The sequence below is a fragment of the Pectinophora gossypiella genome, chromosome Z, assembly GCF_024362695.1.
Source record: "Pectinophora gossypiella chromosome Z, ilPecGoss1.1, whole genome shotgun sequence".
In the NCBI taxonomy this organism is placed as follows: domain Eukaryota; kingdom Metazoa; phylum Arthropoda; class Insecta; order Lepidoptera; family Gelechiidae; genus Pectinophora; species Pectinophora gossypiella.
Genome location: NC_065433.1, coordinates 16393832 through 16411935, shown reverse-complemented (window position 1 = coordinate 16411935; position 18104 = coordinate 16393832). Strand labels below are relative to the sequence as shown.

The 18104-nt window shown below is 35.9% G+C and overlaps 1 protein-coding gene across 2 annotated transcripts in view; it reads right to left on the bottom strand.

Annotated features, from left to right (window-relative positions):
- The window catches only part of LOC126379898 (uncharacterized), a 47229-nt gene that overhangs the window by 15791 nt on the left and 13334 nt on the right, over nucleotides 1-18104 (bottom strand). For both annotated transcript variants that reach the window (XM_050028887.1, XM_050028885.1), the window contains exons 3-7: nucleotides 13951-14138; nucleotides 11699-11762; nucleotides 8329-8525; nucleotides 5513-5644; nucleotides 2723-2893 (exon numbers count right to left, since the gene is read on the bottom strand). In XM_050028887.1, coding sequence (XP_049884844.1) covers nucleotides 2723-2893; nucleotides 5513-5644; nucleotides 8329-8525; nucleotides 11699-11762; nucleotides 13951-14138 — 752 coding nt within the window. The remainder of the gene's footprint in view (nucleotides 1-2722; nucleotides 2894-5512; nucleotides 5645-8328; nucleotides 8526-11698; nucleotides 11763-13950; nucleotides 14139-18104) is intronic.

Sequence of the window (18104 nt, the reverse complement as noted above, 5' to 3'; positions counted from 1 at the left end):
AAGCAGAGCGAGTCAGCAATGAAATTGAATATGCTAGGAAACATCTATAATTATTGATGCAAAATTCTTTCAACAATTATTGTTACTTCAATTATTGTCACTTCAAGGTCAGGACTGTGAGTTCTGCCGCATTGTCGGCACACGCCTTTAGCTTGTGGCTTGTACCACTCATCGATTCAGTTTGCGTCGGTGGCGTACGTGTCACGTTTTAAAAGACTTCAACTTTGCTAGCTATTGGAAACACTATCGCGGATTAAATAAAGTTACGGGAGTAACCGAAGAACACTTATTTTTGACGTGACTTATTGCAGATTTGCCGCAGATGGCATTAACTACATGGCCGGACAAATGGGGAGCGCTGAGGGCTCTCACCCGGTACAACGTTTAAGACAACAGGCCTGAGGGTGCCTAGTTGGGCGCGAACCTCGGCTCAGGGCGTCGCCTGAGAGGAAAAATATTTGAAAGAATTAATCGACCCTAGTGGGTCGATAGCGATAAGCGCTGAATGAGGGAAATTGTCGACCACGCCGGCGGGGTCGGTATCGGGGCACTTACACAACAGTGTAAGTATTAAATTATGCTGATTTAGAGATTTATTAAAAAGACGTTACAAAAGATTAAAGGTTAGGTTAGGTTTTAGGTTTATTTTATTAGATTATAAGAAAGAAGAAGAAAGCTTATAACACTGAGTGTCTGCTCGAATCAGCACAAAAATGAAGACATGGCCTAAAGATCTCTGTATTGTGGCCAAAAAAAATAATTGATGCAGTTGCTACGATTAATCATCAACATACAAAATCAAATACTTAAATGAATTAGCAAATTATTCTACCACACTTTATTATTAAAGGGATCAAAGTCATTAGCAAATTAAAGTTAATAGGATTAAAATTCATTGTTCATATACAGCCAGCAATGTTATGAAAGTTTTCCACAGTCATCGAGTTTTCACATGTAATGAGTTGTGAAGTAGAATTGTAAACAAGAATAAGTTTTCGACACCATTGTTGTATTAGTGTCGTTGTAAGTTGAAATAGATACAAATCGGTTTATTAGACTTTCACAGAGCCTGTATTGCAAACAGGACAGGATACTTATGATCTCCACTTGTGAGTGGCCATACATGGAATGGAGCGCACCAAGAAACACATTTCCAAAAAAAATCTCATTTTAATTGTGTTATGATTAAAATTACAGTTACGGAAGATTATTACCATGTTACAGAGTTGGTTACGTTCACAACATGGAGGAAGTATATTTCTCCCAAAGTTGAGTAACGTCGCATAAGATGTTATTTTCCAACATTTCGCATGATTAGCCTAAGTTCATGACAATAGGAAACCATATAATTCGAAAAGTCGTTCATAACATTTCTGTTATGACCGTGAATTGAGTTGCGCACTCCAGTGACAAACTTTACCGTACTTATTGCGAAAAGTCGTAGTATTTTTCTCAGATGGTGTTTGTGATGTTTAAAGGTCATCTTAATTTAGGTTGATCCTGAACCGAATGATGTTTCAAATTTGAATAATAGGAAATCATACAATTCAGTCTTTGATAACTTTTCTGTTATACGACTTACTTTAATCGTATTGTGGTACAATTGTACCTACCATGTTGTATTTTTATGGTGTGGTATTTCAAAAGGATCGGTGTTCCGATAAGAACTGAACAGTTTCAATTAGGTAGTCTATAGAACAGCTCCATTTCATATATCGCCCAGAAGCATTACAAACTTCAATTAATTTTAAATTGAGCTTCAAAACGGAAATGATGCGGAACCAATACCGCCCGAGCTCGTGGACAATCGCTTATTCGTTCTTACAGTATAATGAATTTCCACTGCAGTTAGTATTGTGAAAAGCCTTTTATGTCATCTTGTGTGACTACTTTCTTTCTTCCAAATAAATGTCATTACAAGCGTGCTACTAGATATTACGTAATTGGGAAGATTTTAATATTTCGCCTTCATAAACTTTTTAGAAATAACTTTGGAACCTAACTTCGAACTGACTTTGAATTTTACTTTACTTTCTATTTAAATATGTGGCTTTGTCTGTTGTGTTGTATGTTGACCAACACTCTAGCGAACGATAAATAGATGCTTATTTCACAATCATGAAAAAATACTCATGTACCAGAAAGTCAGTTCTAACATCAAAGATGCCTGTTGATTTTTTGGGATAAGAGAAAATCAAATTCAGTTATAAAAGTAACGTCACTACAACCATATTACATAGCATATTTGTTTACAGTTATGAAACAGACAGTGCTTAGTTGAGCGCTGGTCAATCAAAAGCCCAGTTTTTACGTAGGTAGATTGATGATCTTCGTTTCTAATTAGGCTGCGTTTCTATTGACGCGGAGCTGTGCGGAGAGGAGCGGAGATATGCAGGAATCGAGCAATCACCGTGAGGGAGAGAGTGACAGAGCGTCTTCGTTTCTCGCTCTCTCTAACGCTGTGATTGGTCAAATCCACACATCTCCGCTCTTCTCCACCCGTCTCCGCGTCAGTGGAAACTCGGCTATATCCTTTGTATAGATACTGACTTGAAGAAATTAATATAATTTGCGTGGAATGTTTCCGCAGATTGCCTAGCCAACTTGAGCCTTCAATATTATACAGCAGCGTCCCTCGAGAACGGTCCTTCGTTACATCTATTCGAAACTAAAACAGCGGTCAGTTATTCTTCAGATTTTGATATTGAACTTAAGTAGTTACCTTGAATTGGCTGAGGTATTCCTGCTGCCTGGTGATGTCGGTGGCAAGTATCAGCGAGCTGATCTGGCTCTCCAACTTCTCCTGCATGCCTTGCATCTGGTCCAGCAAGCCGCTCTCGATGAGGCAGCTGATAGCTGAGCGCCAGTGGTGGTTCTCGAGAACCGATGTGTTCTGCATAACACGGTTCATAAATTACGAAGAAGTTTTATTTTAGGTAGAGAATACTGTTTACTTCAGAAGGTTGTGGGATCTTTATTTTACGCTAGTTTAACGTTGGATATAACCACATCTGCGTAAAAGCAACAGCAACAATCAGCAGAGTACGGAAAACTATAGTCGTTTTTCAGATAAAATAAATAGCCAAAGTTTATACTGCATAATATTTAATACATTTTTATGTTTTATATTTTTTGTATTTTTCTTCTTTATACTAAAGAACGCGCGTCATTGCCAGTACGATATGCTCTGAGGAGAATCAATCAGATCATATCGCTACGATATGCAATAGGTAGGTATAAATTATAACATTTCGCATTTAGTAAATCGCTGAATAGTTTCCCGGGCACAGTAACTACTACCCTAGAGGGGCAGTCCGGCACTGGCATCAAAATATTAATATTACCTTCTTGCCTAAAGTTCGAATGCAATTCACTATAAACCAGCGAGTTCCAAATAGCTTTCAGACTAATTAATCTGAAACGAGGTATAGTTAGAAATGTATGAACCTATCACGTAATTTTTCTGTAAAGTTGCTTCAACGGTGCATGCACCCCGCTGCGCCTGGCAGTGCGTCTACCGTATTTAATGGTTAACATGCTTAGACGTTAATTAAATTTTATATTACGAATATATACGTGTAAAGCAACGGTAACATGAGCATAATATGAACTAATGTTGTTTCACATCGCAATAGATATAAATTGTTAGAGCTATTTCTTTAGAATATGCATTTGAAAAGAAAGTGCTCAGTTTATAATAAACCTCAGTGTTTTCATACCATCTCGCACGAAAAGCAAATCCATCTATAGCAAATCACGAAAGTTTTCTCGCCAAAAAACATTAATACTCGTACATTACATATAAGATGAAGTAATAAATATTATTATTATTGCGTATGGCAGACAAATATCCTGCTTGGATCAAATATCCAGCTTAAGATCCCTTAACCAAGTCTCTGCTGCATCCGTCACACAATGCAGCTCGGCTATACCACCTGGGAACCGGTGCAGAGGGCACTCGTTCACTATGTGAGATATGGTTTGATCCGGGTGACCACATTCACAGTATGGCGACTCCTTTAAGCCCCATTTATGTAGGTGATGGTTTGACTTTCCATGGTTGGTCCTACACCGGTTCAGTCGCGTCCAGATTTTTCGCTTGGAGTCAAAGCCAGGGACCCTCCGCGAGGGATCCTGAATGAGGTCCGAATTTGTGCCGTTGAACATGTGATAAATATGAATTCGTATTACAGAATGCATAACACAAGCGACAGTAAGATATATTAAACATGGGTTATGAATCCTCGACGGGTCTTAATTTTAATATGATTTACTATAGAAGCTTTGAAGAGACAGACTTCAAAAACATATCTGGTGAGGCCGTCGCCGTCTTCTTGGCAACTACCTTAATCAAAAGTTCAACCGACATCGCAACGAGATTCTAACATCGATAAATTGAAAAGAAAAGCAAGTAAGTAAAGGAAAGTTTTTTAAGACGACGTTTTATTGTGAACGTCGTAAAAAGCTATTTCGGGATTGGGAATAAGTCGATATTATTAGATTCACAGAAGGTATATACATATATGACTTGAATAATTATATATTTTATATAGGTAATTTGTGAGTACAACCATGAACTCACAAATTACCGTCAAAAGGTACCATTTAGAGTTTGTCTAAGAAAAATCAACCGAAAATATTCGTCTAACTTTAAAAATATCACTTATTCTTTGAGGTCTTCTGGTAAAATACTAAAACTTTCCGAAGGTAAATATATCGTTTTTAAGATATGAGCAAAACATGTCAAAAGGACCTCTTTACAGATTTCATGCTTGTTTCATTTTCCACTAACCTTTACTAAAATTATAACAAACAAGCAAACATCCCGTGAACACTTTCCATTGTTACTTTCTTTATTTATTTTCTTTGCAAAAGGAAAACCAGGTAATATACACTTGCAACTTGCGCAAGTTGTAAATGATTTTCTATTATTGTAGAAATTTAAGTCCTCTTAAATTTCTCTTGTTTTGAATAGAGTATTTTCTTTAGACTCTCCTACTCGTACTCAACCCAAGTTTGTAAGTGAAAGTTGCGGCTAAAGTTAGTAGTTTATATTTTTGTGGGAAATAGAATAAAAATGGATACTGTCCTTCCCTTCTTTTATTTCTCTTTAATTTTTACAATTCCACTTGCCGACAACTTGGCACCGTCCGTATCAAGAGAATATATACATACACGCATAGACAATATCTTATTTAAAAAGAAACTTCCTTCCGTCCCATTCATCAACCATTCTAAATTCGTACCATAAACAATCAAATCCCCATTCATTATACTTCCATAATATTCTCTCTTACTCTAGTCACTTTCCTACATTTTGTTCGATACATAAGTATTAAATAAGTTTCTAATACGATTTTTGATAAGCTTTATTTGTTTATAATTGCGGCTGCACGTAAAATCAATTTACTCTAATAATAATAATATGTCTAATCTAAATTCAACACCCTGAGTTAAGATGTAATGTAAAACATACATAATTATGAAGACATAATATTTCAACTTTGCTTACCCTGTACAAAGCGGCGAGATGGTTGGAAGTAGCAATGAGGAAGGGCTGGTTGACGCCAGGGTGGTCCATGTCGTGGGCTATTGCTGCTAGCAAAGAGGCCATCACCTCCAACGGTTCCAGATAATCCCGGATCTGGTGCAAACGATATATCAATCAGTAATTTAAATTAGTAATTATTGGTCAGCAAAAATTTTGTATCGATCGCCATCGACTCGCAAAGAAGAGGAGTAATTTAAATAAGGGATAGTGAACTTTCTACACAAACGCACATACATAAACTGACGCTTATAATAATTAATGGGGTGGGCCTCAAGTTATAAGAAGATAACCTGCGTAGTGACAAGAAGATAGTCGTATGGTGGTGCAGGTGATCAGCTCATTTAATAGCCCATCATGTGAAATAGGAAAAACATCTCCGTAAGCTTTTCTTTAATTTATAATACACTTCTTAAATTACATTGGTTTTCAATTGATTGGTTGGTTTTCAATTACATTGGCACATACATTGGTTTTCAAACATCGCTAACCCTAAACAAGTTTGTCTCGATTCCTTCATTTTCGGCATATTCCCGTTATCACATTTCGCCGTGCCCGAGAAGATAATCTAAACGCGTTTTATGTTTTTAATAAGCTTTTTTCTGTACTAACTTAATGTGCGGCCATGCGCATGTCACATACATACAATCAGGGTACATACATATTTCTTCAATAATAATTTCTTATAATTACCACCCCAGTTGGCCTGTGCCTAGCAGTGAGACGTATATACGTAGGCTGTTTATGTTATGTTATAATTCGCACCGTTTAAATACGTAGTAGGTTATTAGTTACCAAATTGAAAATTTAAATAGCTTACTAGTCTGCAAATATTTCTCAAATAAACAAAGAACTGGGACAGTTGGTTGGTTGGTATTACTACTTTGTATAAGCAGTGAAACCGTCCGATGGATTATTGCATTTCATAAACCGCAATCATCATTTTGCAAAGTAGATGTTTCGGATACAATAATAGTGTAAAATACAGATTCAGAAATCCCTTTGTGACATAATTATACACCTAGCACAAAGATCCGGCAACAAATAAGAGTTGACGTTAATTTGTTGCTAGTAATTGACTTAGTGTCATGAAATAAAAATCCTAGAAAAACCTACATTCAATTAAAAATACCTCTCGTGAACAATATTCTGCAGCCGGGCGAGAATTTCACAAATTAACGAAGAAAAACAATCTGCCCTAGTTTCCTATAATTAAGAAAAGTTAGCGCCGCAACAATACCGCTAACCGGACTAGTGGCTACTAGTGGTACTATTAAAAATTTTTTGAAAAATGAGCTTTGCCTTTACTTGCGTAACAATCCGAATCTTCCCAAGTACTATGGAACCGTGCACACTGGGTACAAATTGTTCGTCGGGCCAGTATTCTCATGTTTTGATATCATGCAAATTGGTATGACTACCCGTCCAAAGTGCGTCCGGCCCTATCCTTTTAGAACAGAATTTGTAGTGTCGCAAACATTTAATTCTTTCAAATGGCCTCCTTTTAACGGCCTCCGTTGTCCAGCTAACGCATTGGGCTCACGATCCGGAGGTCCCAGGTTCGAATCCCGGTGGGGACATGTCACAAAAATCACTTTGTGATCCCTAGTTTGCTTAGCATATTATTGTTACAGGCTGATCACCTGATAATCCAAAAAGTAAGATGATCCGTGCTTCGGAAGGCACGTTAAGTTGTTGGTCCTTAATAATCGTTACATGAGACATGTCAGGGGCCTTTGGCGGCCCTATAATAACCCTGACACCAGGGTTGATGAGGTTGGTAATTTACCTCACAACCCACACGATAGAAGACAAATCTTTCACCAAAAAAACCGTAATCGCTATCTGCAATGCCAAGCTTTTCCTGTATCGTAACTAGCTAATGACGATGAACGCAGCTCAAGTTTAGCCACAACAACATTAAACTATTATTAGTAAGAATATCCAACACGTCAAGGCGATGTGAAACTTTTTGAAGTATGTGGCAGTTTTCAAAGTAAATCTTGAACTATTTTAAATGCTTGGCTCTTTCAAACTCTGCTTGCATACATAAACTGACATCTGTAATACCAAATGGTGTGGACAGAGCCACTTGTAATACTGTGATTAATCGTATGCCTATACCTATAATACACAATCCCTCTGTCAGTTTTACGACATGCCCGAAAAGATAAGCAGCAGAATGTCTTCTGTTTTATGTCGAACCTAATACTAAGTTTATTCTGTACTTGTGATTTGTGCCCAAAGGTGATAAAGCTAACGCAAGACAGAAAAAAGTAATGGATCGCAGAGACTTATGCGTAAAGCTTATTTGAAATTTAGTATATTTTCTTGTGTTCTTGTAAAGTATATTGCCATCAATGGAGAACAGCTGCTTTTTCTCTTATTGGCTTTCGACTGAAATCTGTTTAAGAGGCTTTAAACCCCAAAATCATTTAATGGGGTTGGTAATACTTACGCATTTAAATTTATTATTTTATTTTATAAGAATTAGGCTTATTTCTATTACTTTTACATTATGTTATATCTATATGATGCCAAGTGATGACAAACGATTGAGTGTGAGCTGACGGCATTTAAAATCTATTTAGGCAGGTATGTGTTTATTTACAGTATTTGCTTGCATCATTTTAACTGTTATATTCTTTTAGAAAATGGAGATAATCAGTAAACACATTTATAAAAGTTCCCGTGTAGATCTTGTACAGGTCACAAAACGATTAAAATTACTCGTACAACGCAATACAAACAAAAGATAAGGGATATACGCGAAGACTCACCTGTTTCTGTTGCAAGAAGCAATGCATGGCTTGTGTGACGTCAGCCGCATGTACTGAATTGTGGTAAGGATTTGTGCTGTGATAACCTTCTTCAATGAGGCTGAATAGTTTCCATGCCTTTGCAGCATCGAGATTGAAATACGATATTAGTCCGTAGATATGGAACAGGTGAACACACAGCACCGGTAGGCAGCGTCCTGCGCAGAAACACAGTTTATTTACTTTCTTTGACAGTATTGTTAAGCTTTGGATCACAATGCGCAGAGAATTACTGGAAGGTTGCTGCTAATCCATTGAGCTCTATTCCGTGCTTTGTAATACGATACGCGCTAAGTAAAAACAGCTCTCTAGGTTCTAGCTATGTAGATCAACAACAAACTTTTAGAGATGAAAAGAACTGATCAAACATCAAATTACGTTTGTTTATTTGTGTTGCTGTTACAAATGCACATAACGATATAAATATGACATTTGTCAAAATATACATTTGTGTTATGACAGGCGACGTTAAATTGCGAACGGACATATTTACGAGACAATAGCAGTATGTCATAACACGAGGCAAGGTTAAGGTAGGTTTGTTGTTTTAGAACACAATTATTCAAGATCTTGTGATTACAGAACATTTAATTTGTACTAATCGCGTAAGACGTTATCGTATAAACCAATAGGTTACATTAACTCTAGGGGGCAAGTTTAGCTCAAAACTAAAACAAAACTAACTGCAAATAAGTCTGTAACAAATATACAAATATATCTATGTATTGAGGAAATAAATAGTTTAATAGACATGCTCTATTTACCTAAATATAAACGTATCGATACAAAAAGGCGCTAGAATCGAAAGCGCATCTGTACTTTCTTAAACAACTTGGCTTTAGACTTATTCAGAAAAGGATAAATCCTTTTAATCCTTGCAAATTAATTTTAATATATTAATAAAAAGCCTTTCAGGGAACGGCTGCATTAGAAGCTCCACAAAGTGCAGACAAGATTTAAAGACCTAAAGGACATTTCTCATTTTTCCAGATAACGGTATTAACTTTAGCTCATTTTTATTTCAGTGTAAATTACCTAGCATTTTTTTTATTATTTTGGGCATTCACAAGTTTGTCCAAGTCCTTAGGTTTTGAACACATGTCATCAACGCCAAGGCTGTCAAAATGTATCGTCGCATTAGTTGTACGTAGAATTTTGTAAGGTCTGACATAACAGATCATAAGACTGATGTCCGTGAAGTAAGCATGTTACAACCATTGTCATCTCGGCGTGTGTTGCAAATATGTACGATTGTTCCAAACGTGTTAATTTGTAACAGGCACACGGAATTGTCATGTAAAGAGGTGTCTGTAAGCTGAATGGTTTGTGAAATTTCTGTTGTTCTCAAAATAGACAATAACTCGCCTGTCCACCTTGTAACCAAAAGGTTTCTAATGTACATAAGACGTGTATGATATCACTGAGAACAGACTGCACATTAGCAATAAACCCTCGACGTACCTAAATCATTTTAATATTGTTGTTGCAGAACCGCTTTAATATTTAAGAGATATATTTAGAGTTTTATGGATTATTGTAAACATCATGATACACATAAAGTCTGGTATATGACATACACATATTATTATGCGACAGCTGCATTACGCCAAAACCAAATTCAAAGTGGTATTTATTGACAGCGAATCGTGTTTGCCAAATTATATGCCCTACAGTTATCGTTTATGTAGCGTGATGGTCGTGTAGTATGTAGCATGATGGACGTGTAGTATGTAGCGTAATGGTCGTGTAGTATGTAGCGTGATGGTCGTGGTAGGTATAGTATGTAGCAAGATGGTCGTGTAGTATGTAGCGTGATGGACGTGTAGTATGTAGCGTAATGGTCGTGTAGTATGTAGCGTGATGGTCGTGGAGTATGTAGCGTGATGGTCGTGGAGTATGCAGCGTGATGGTCGTGGTAGTATAGTATGTAGCATGATGGTCGTGTAGTATATAGCATGATGGTAGTGTAGTATGTAACGTGATGGTCGTGTAGTATAGTATGTAGCATGATGGTCGTGTAGTTATAGTATGTAGCATGATGGTCGTGTAATATGTAGCGTGATGGTCGTGTAGTATGTAGCATGATGGACGTGTAGTATGTAGCGTAATGGGCGTGTAGTATGTAGCGTGATGGTCGTGGTAGGTATAGTATGTAGCATGATGGACGTGTAGTATGTAGCGTGATGGTCGTGTAGTATGTAGCGTGATGGTCGTGTAGTATGTAGCGTGATGGATGTGTAGTATGTAGCGTAATGGTTGTGTAGTATGTAGCGTGATGGTCGTGTAGTATGTAGCGTGATGGTCGTGTAGTGTGTAGCGTGATGGTCGTGTAGTATGTAGCGTGATAGTCGTGGTAGTATAGTATGTAGCATGATGGTCGTATAGTATGTAGCGTGATGGACGTGTAGTATGTAGCGTGATGGTCGTGTAGTATAGTATGTAGCGTGGTCGTGTAATATGGAGCGTTAGACAACGGCCTTATAGTCCGTTCAAAAATGATCTTCATAAAAGGTAAACAAACCTGTTACTACAAAGAATGTTCGAATTTCACCTAAAGTACGCAAAGTATGCTTCTAATAACATCCATAGCACTCAATAGATGTATGATTTCTTAGCTCAATGTGAAATTAACGTAAAATAATGATTAAAAATACATTTTTTCATGTAAAAACAAAAATCAAACAAAACCTCACACAAAAAAGTTGACATCATAAATTCTTGTTAATCTGTGGCTAGCTGTCAATTTGACGATTAGTGATGAGACATTTCATTCAGGTCAGGAAAACGAGTCAGTTCCGTGAATAACTTAAGTGAGTGTACTGTACTTAATAAGCCGAAATGCGCAGAAAAAATGACTTTAAAAGTGAGTTAGTGTAACCACAAAGAAACATACAATATATATTTTAATATTATCATACGAAATATTCAAACAACCCAAGAGAGTCAGTTCATTTTGATAAAATAACTTGAGCTAAAATCAATTCAGCACTTCACTAGTATGCAGTTTGACACAGATAAAAAATATCGGCAGCCATATTTGTTTACCTTTTATGAAGATCATTCTTGAACGGACTATACAAACTCGCACATCAAATTAGGACCAGCTAGCCATTCTTCATTAACAATAGCCAAATTATGAAAGTTATCTCCAATACTCTTCAAATTAACTGTGATCCCTAAAACTAATACATATCGGGGAAAGAATTAATCGGGATTACTCGAATCTCCCATTTGTAAATTGAAATAGGACCAAAATGTTGTAAAAGCAACGCTGTTACCCGTCTAGTATTGGTTTTCTGAGAACACAGTATAAAAACAACATGGTTATTACCGCCTGAGACGTTTTCTAATGTAAATGCATTGAACTTCCACAGGACTGATTGTTCCAGGATGCACTGTAAAAAAAAAACAATGTTGTTAAATATTGTTAAATGTCATAAAAAGCTATCTATTTAGCTTTAATAAATAAATATCGCCAATGAAAAAGTCATGGGTAAAATTAATAATCTTCAGGAATTCGCAACGGCATGCGGCATGGCGAAATAATATTGAAACACATGAAAAAATGTATGCATCTCTATCGTGAAGTCAACCAACTTAATATGAGTGCAGGGCTGCATTAATACGCACCTACTATAGAACAAAGACGTCTGCTTGTTTACCAAATTCTTGGCCCATCGTCAATGACCAGTGCACGAAGGAAGGAATTTTAATACTTGTCAACAGAAATAAACACGCGGTAGGTAAACCGCTGCGCGCACTCCTAAATTACTACTTCCTCAATCTCGTGTAGGAAATAAAAAATGTAGCCTCACACGTACTAACTTATACTACCGTTTTGAAAACACGCTCATTATCAGTAATCGTTTGATTTAGAAGTATCTCTGTGCTACACCATACTAGAAACCTTGCAATAAACGACCGTAACAAACGTAGGTATAACTGAATCATTTGGTGTCTATTAATAAAACCATATAGTTTTTTTCTCTCTCTAACGTGCATGTATCGGTTGTATCTCGCTTCACGGTAGAGTGCCAAAGTGATACTTATTTTGAACTCTATTAAAATTGTTCAATGACCTTAATAATTCATTTATCACCTTCAGCCTAGATACGTTACGTAGAATAAACAAAGCGACTTCCAACTCATAAAATTAATGTAAAAGAAGGAATGAACAATACAATTACAACTTAAATTATAGAAATGAAATTTTCATTCGCAGCATGTTCGCTCTTATATACAGTAAAGAACGTTTGTGACGTCACAGAAAAGCAAAGCGTTAACGAGAATAAAACGCACCGTTTTTCACTCGCATTGCCGTCCTTGCTTGGGCCACTTGGAACGCAGAGCTGTATCTGACAATATGTCACTAGAATATACCTACCTACATAGTGCGTGTGGACGCGTCATGAATACAAACAAATGACATTTAAATTTGTGGCGACGACGACGCTCTCTACAAATACATTGCAATATCGTGAAGGACTGTGGAATGACCATGGTGGGAAAACAATAAGACACAGTATTTATAACCGTACACATATCAAAGCTCGTACGAATTAAGTTATAAATGATGCCGGTTAGAAAAAATCTAAAATTTTCGGACGAAAAAGTATCGTTAGGATTTTTTCGAGTAGTGCATAAAGGGAATGAATCATAGGGAGAGTGCAAGCATACAGGGATTAACCGAAAATAAATGCTTTGATATTGCGGCTTTACTACGCAGCCTTTTAAACCCATGTACGGAGCATTGCATAAATATCGCATAACAAAAGTACTGTCACGGTAAAGTGTGTAATTGCTTGCGACCTCGTCATCTTAAATTGAAAACACAGATTAGCGGTACGTTTCATACCGTGACCAAGAGGTGTATTATAATACCTCAATACAATGCATACAAGGCCAAACAAATGCTTATTAAGGGTGAATTGTGATTTACTGAGACAGGCTAAAAACCATTTATACCGAAACAAATGATATCACGAACGTTAAAAGAAATTACTTTAAACATATTTGAGAAAAAATAGATTGATATAAATATGTGATCACTTAGTATTAGATGAGTCCTAAGATGGCTGAACCATATTTGGACAGATCATTCATTCAGATAAATTTCATTATGTTGGAGAGGACAATGCCCTTGTCACTTTCACAGTCACTTTTACGAAATGCACAATTAATGCTAAGCATCTGAAAGCATTAGCGGCAAACACAATAGTGGCTCATGTACGAGCCACTACTGGCAGCGGTAATAGGTTATTTTACAAATCTTAGTAAAATGCTAATTTAGAAATAGAAGCCAGTCTTTGAACATAAGTATCTCATTTTTGTAATGTAGCTTCTTCAAAGGATCAGGCAGAGTAAATATATAAACTTAGTAAGTAGGTGTGACTAGGATAGAATACTCACGCAAGGCAGGTCTGGTCCACACCTCCAAGTCACGGCGCCATCAACGTGAAAATTTAGGGTGCCGGCAATGTGTCCCGGTGCAAGTACGACGTTTATTTAACAACGTCAACATCAATTTACACGTTAAGTACGACGCCGTGATTTGCAGATGTAGACAGGCTCTATCACACTTACCTGGACTTGTCCGGGGTGTAGGTCGTCTAACAGGGCAACCTCCTGGCACAGCGACCTCGTCATTAGCCTCTTTTTACGCCTTTTGTGCATGGTCAGGAAACGACCAGTACAGAGATTTTTCTTTGTCATATTACTGAGTTCCGCTCGTAAATCCAAAGTCGACGGTGCAGGTTGCCGATTTTCTTGATCTGTGAACAATAAAAACAACAATTTAATGATAATATTAGAAAAAAATCTTTAAAATTGGGTAATGTTTAAATGGTAATTGACCGACCGCGAGGGGAGATATGCTTCGTATCGAGCTATTAACATGAAAATCAGGAATGACTGATTTTTCGATTTAACAACCTGATAGCACAAGCATCTATCGGAACTGTTTATCAAAAGCACAATGTTTACTAAAGCTTTGATAAAAAGGCAACTAATATAATATTTTCAGGTAAGCGTACGTAGTTTAATCTGATATACTTAAATACGTACATTTTTTTTAATAATAATTTTTTTAAAAATAATAATGTATACATTTTTAAGAAACTTCTACAAAGAAGCATAACTTCGGCTCATAAAATATTCTTCGGATCTTATAAATGCTATCATATAAGGTCACGTCTATTTCCCTTAGGGGTAAGCGAATACAATATAATTCTACTTGCTATATACTTGACACACCGCTTTTGCTTCCTCCACTCTTGTCAAAATTTTCATACAAGCTCGCCGGTTTAGAGTACCTACTCTTGACCTGGCCTTTCTTTGAAACGTCCTGAATTGGGTAGTTTCCTAGGTTAAAGATAAATAATGAAATTCTGATTATTAAATAAAGACAGATCTAAAGGTGACAAAAAACGTTTTATTTTTAAAAACTTAAATTTATCAATTTTAATAAAGAAAAATGTAATAATAAGTGCGATATTTCGTCACGTTTTTATGACGTCACAGGTTGCTTTTTCATAATATATAAATTCCATAGTATATTCGTGTTTTGACGTTTAGTAAAAAGTAACTTACTTGACTAGTTGGAAACTACCCTGACCTTCCTTTTCAGAGTCTACCACTTACGTTCGCCACATAAATCTCTCTCGTTATTCTTCTTTTACTCGTTCCCTTCCCTGTGTTCAGGGTCGCGTAAAGGTTGACATTCAAAACGAAACATTAAATAGAGGGTCTCATTTCATTGGCTACCAGAAACACAGCCATGTGTGTTTAAAGATACATTTTGTGACTAATTTTGTTATTTTTTCAAGATTTTTTACCTGACTTCAGAAATCATAATTTTGTCGCTATCTCTTTTTACCCGACTGCGGCGAAACAAAAAGGAGGGTTATATGTTTGACCACTAAGTATGTATATACGTCTGTTCCCTCCTAACTTCTAAACCACTTATCTAACAATTGATGTGGCACAAGAACCGTCTTGATTATCCGGTGGTTATCGGCTATGTAACGTCACACTAAATTCAATGTGGCGCCCTCTAGGGGTCATAAACTAATGAAGATTTTTTTTCTAAGGTATTGTGTTGGGTATCAAATCAATGGGTTTAATTTGCACAATTAATATATGTAAATATTACAAGTTTTTACCCGCGCGTTCGCTTGTATTTAGTAGATAATTACGTTTAATTAATAACTTTACTGTTTAGACATGTTACGGACAGGTTTCACATTCAAATTTTGCATAAATTGGCCGCTCTTCTTCTCTCAATAAAATTATATGGTGTGTACTGGAATCAGCACCATTGACAGATAAAAAGAAACAAACAATCAAACTACGTTAATCACTAATCGAGGAACCGATTAGTATTTTGTTAGTATTTTGAGTATAATAAGATAACTATAGTTTTGTACAATGGAAAGATTAAATAAAACTCAAAAACAGAACGAAGGACAGATCATTGTCGATAAAAAAGGAGAACGACCCAAATATGATCTACACAATGAAAGCACGTTAGTTCAATTAATAAGAGGCCAAAATAATATAATAAAAATATAAATTCAAAAACTAAATAAAACCTCACTACGGAAAAATCGCGCTCTCTTAACAGTACCTACCAAACAAAAAAGAAAATAGTTCTCTGAAATTCTTCCGAATAGTGTATTGTTTTTTTGTAACCGGTTTTTGGTTCTTAAAATCATTTTATTTTTATTTACTTTATATTAATTCTTTTATTTTACTTCATAACTATTTCTAAGGAAGTGGCACACTAGTTAAAAAAATTTAAAACAGAGAAATAAAAGATAAGCAACGAAATACAAAGTTACTGGCAGTAAGTGTAAAATTGTTTCTCTTGTCAAAACAGTGTTGTTGAAGTAGTTGTAGAAGGTCTTTTGAAAACAAATTAAAAGTATAACACCAAACAATACTGTAATGAATACGTACGCTATTCTAAAATAACTCACGAAAAAAAAAACAATCCAATAAATTACATCAATGATTGTACTCACTGCGTTAAAAAAACATGGATAAGAAAAATCTTTCAAAATAAAAAAGTAAAAGACCTTGCAAAGCCTAAGGTATTTTCAATCTGATCAAATCAGTTTTAGACAATTATTGTAGGTGGGCTATGATCCGTTTGATCCATTATTTGCGGTCATATATGTCAGAACCATCGAAACATACGCTCCCTTATTACTCTACATAATTAAAATTACTTCTCTTGTGGCATCTTTCAATGCCACACCACGCATACTCCTCCATTCCACTGCATTAAATACGAATAGAATCGAAAAAAACATAAATTCTTTATTATACTATTGATTACAAGACTGTAGTAGGTAAAGGTTGGTTAATAATTGTCAATAAACTATTATGTAATACTTGTAAGGCTATGCGATAAAATTATACTGCAGGTAGTGGTCGTATAGTAGCGTATAACGAAACGTAGGTGACTGCCGCCGCACACGATGTATATGATGTACGATGGATAGGTATCCTGAAAATTTGAGATCTGAACGATGGATTTGAAGCGATATTAAGAGTTCATAGATAGAATTGCTTCGATGAAAGGTATGGATAACGGGTACAAATTAAAATTAAAATAAAATAGATTAAAATAGATGATGTGTACCGGAATCAGCAACATTGATAGATAAACAAATAAACAATAAAAACGAATAATATAATCATCTTATTATAGCCACCGGAATCTTATTATATCTCTAATATAGCCATAGAAATTGTAGCAACACCTTTTAACAATACGATATCAAAACTCCTGCACATCGATGATTATGTATTTATAAATTGCACTTACATTAGTGTGTATTATCAATTGTGATAACTATCATTATCTTGAGCTATAATTATTTAATTACAATATTGATCGAGTCTTGTTCAATGCACTGCACTGATTGCTACTGAGGAAGTTCATAACCTTAATACGAGTACATCTTTAAAATATAAAACGGACAAAGTTAATAAACGGGAAGGCTGACGTCAAAGCACTATACAGGAAGGTATTTATTTATTTCATCTTACACAGACCAATCTATAATAGATTTTCCCAATACAATAATATTCAAATGTCAATAAATAAAAATAAAAACTAGCTTATGTCAACTTTTGAAATAAAAATAACATTCAAAGCCACACCATGGTATCTGTCTATGTATACGTAATAGATCAATTCTATACCACTGGAGCGTAAAGGCAAAATAATTAGAAATGCAATGGATGCTCGGAAACGGCAAATCACACGCCAAACGCCATCACAAACGTAGCAACGGTTTTCAAGTTCCAACGCTGCAAATCTGAATCCAATTCCGTTAATACCAATCAACCAGGCCGTGTTATTGACAGCCATACCATTGCAAGTTAGCCTGCTTCGTATGTGACCCACCACAGATTTACAACTCTACAGTATTATTAGCATTGTGGTTGACTGCATATAAGCTGTTTTGTCAATTTCGATACCGTAATGGTTTAGCAAAATAAATACAGAATGAAACAAAGCCCGCATGAAAAACATACTCGCAAAAGATTGATTGTGTGTGCACATTTTCCATTAATTAGTAAGCTATAGGTAGTTCGAGCTTAATTGAAAATTACACGACCGATTCATTCCAAAGAGAACGTCGACTGTGAGCCTCTGACAAAACACATATCGTCAGCAAATTAAACTTGACACATAATCACGTTTCGTTAGACTCGTCTTTTCATGG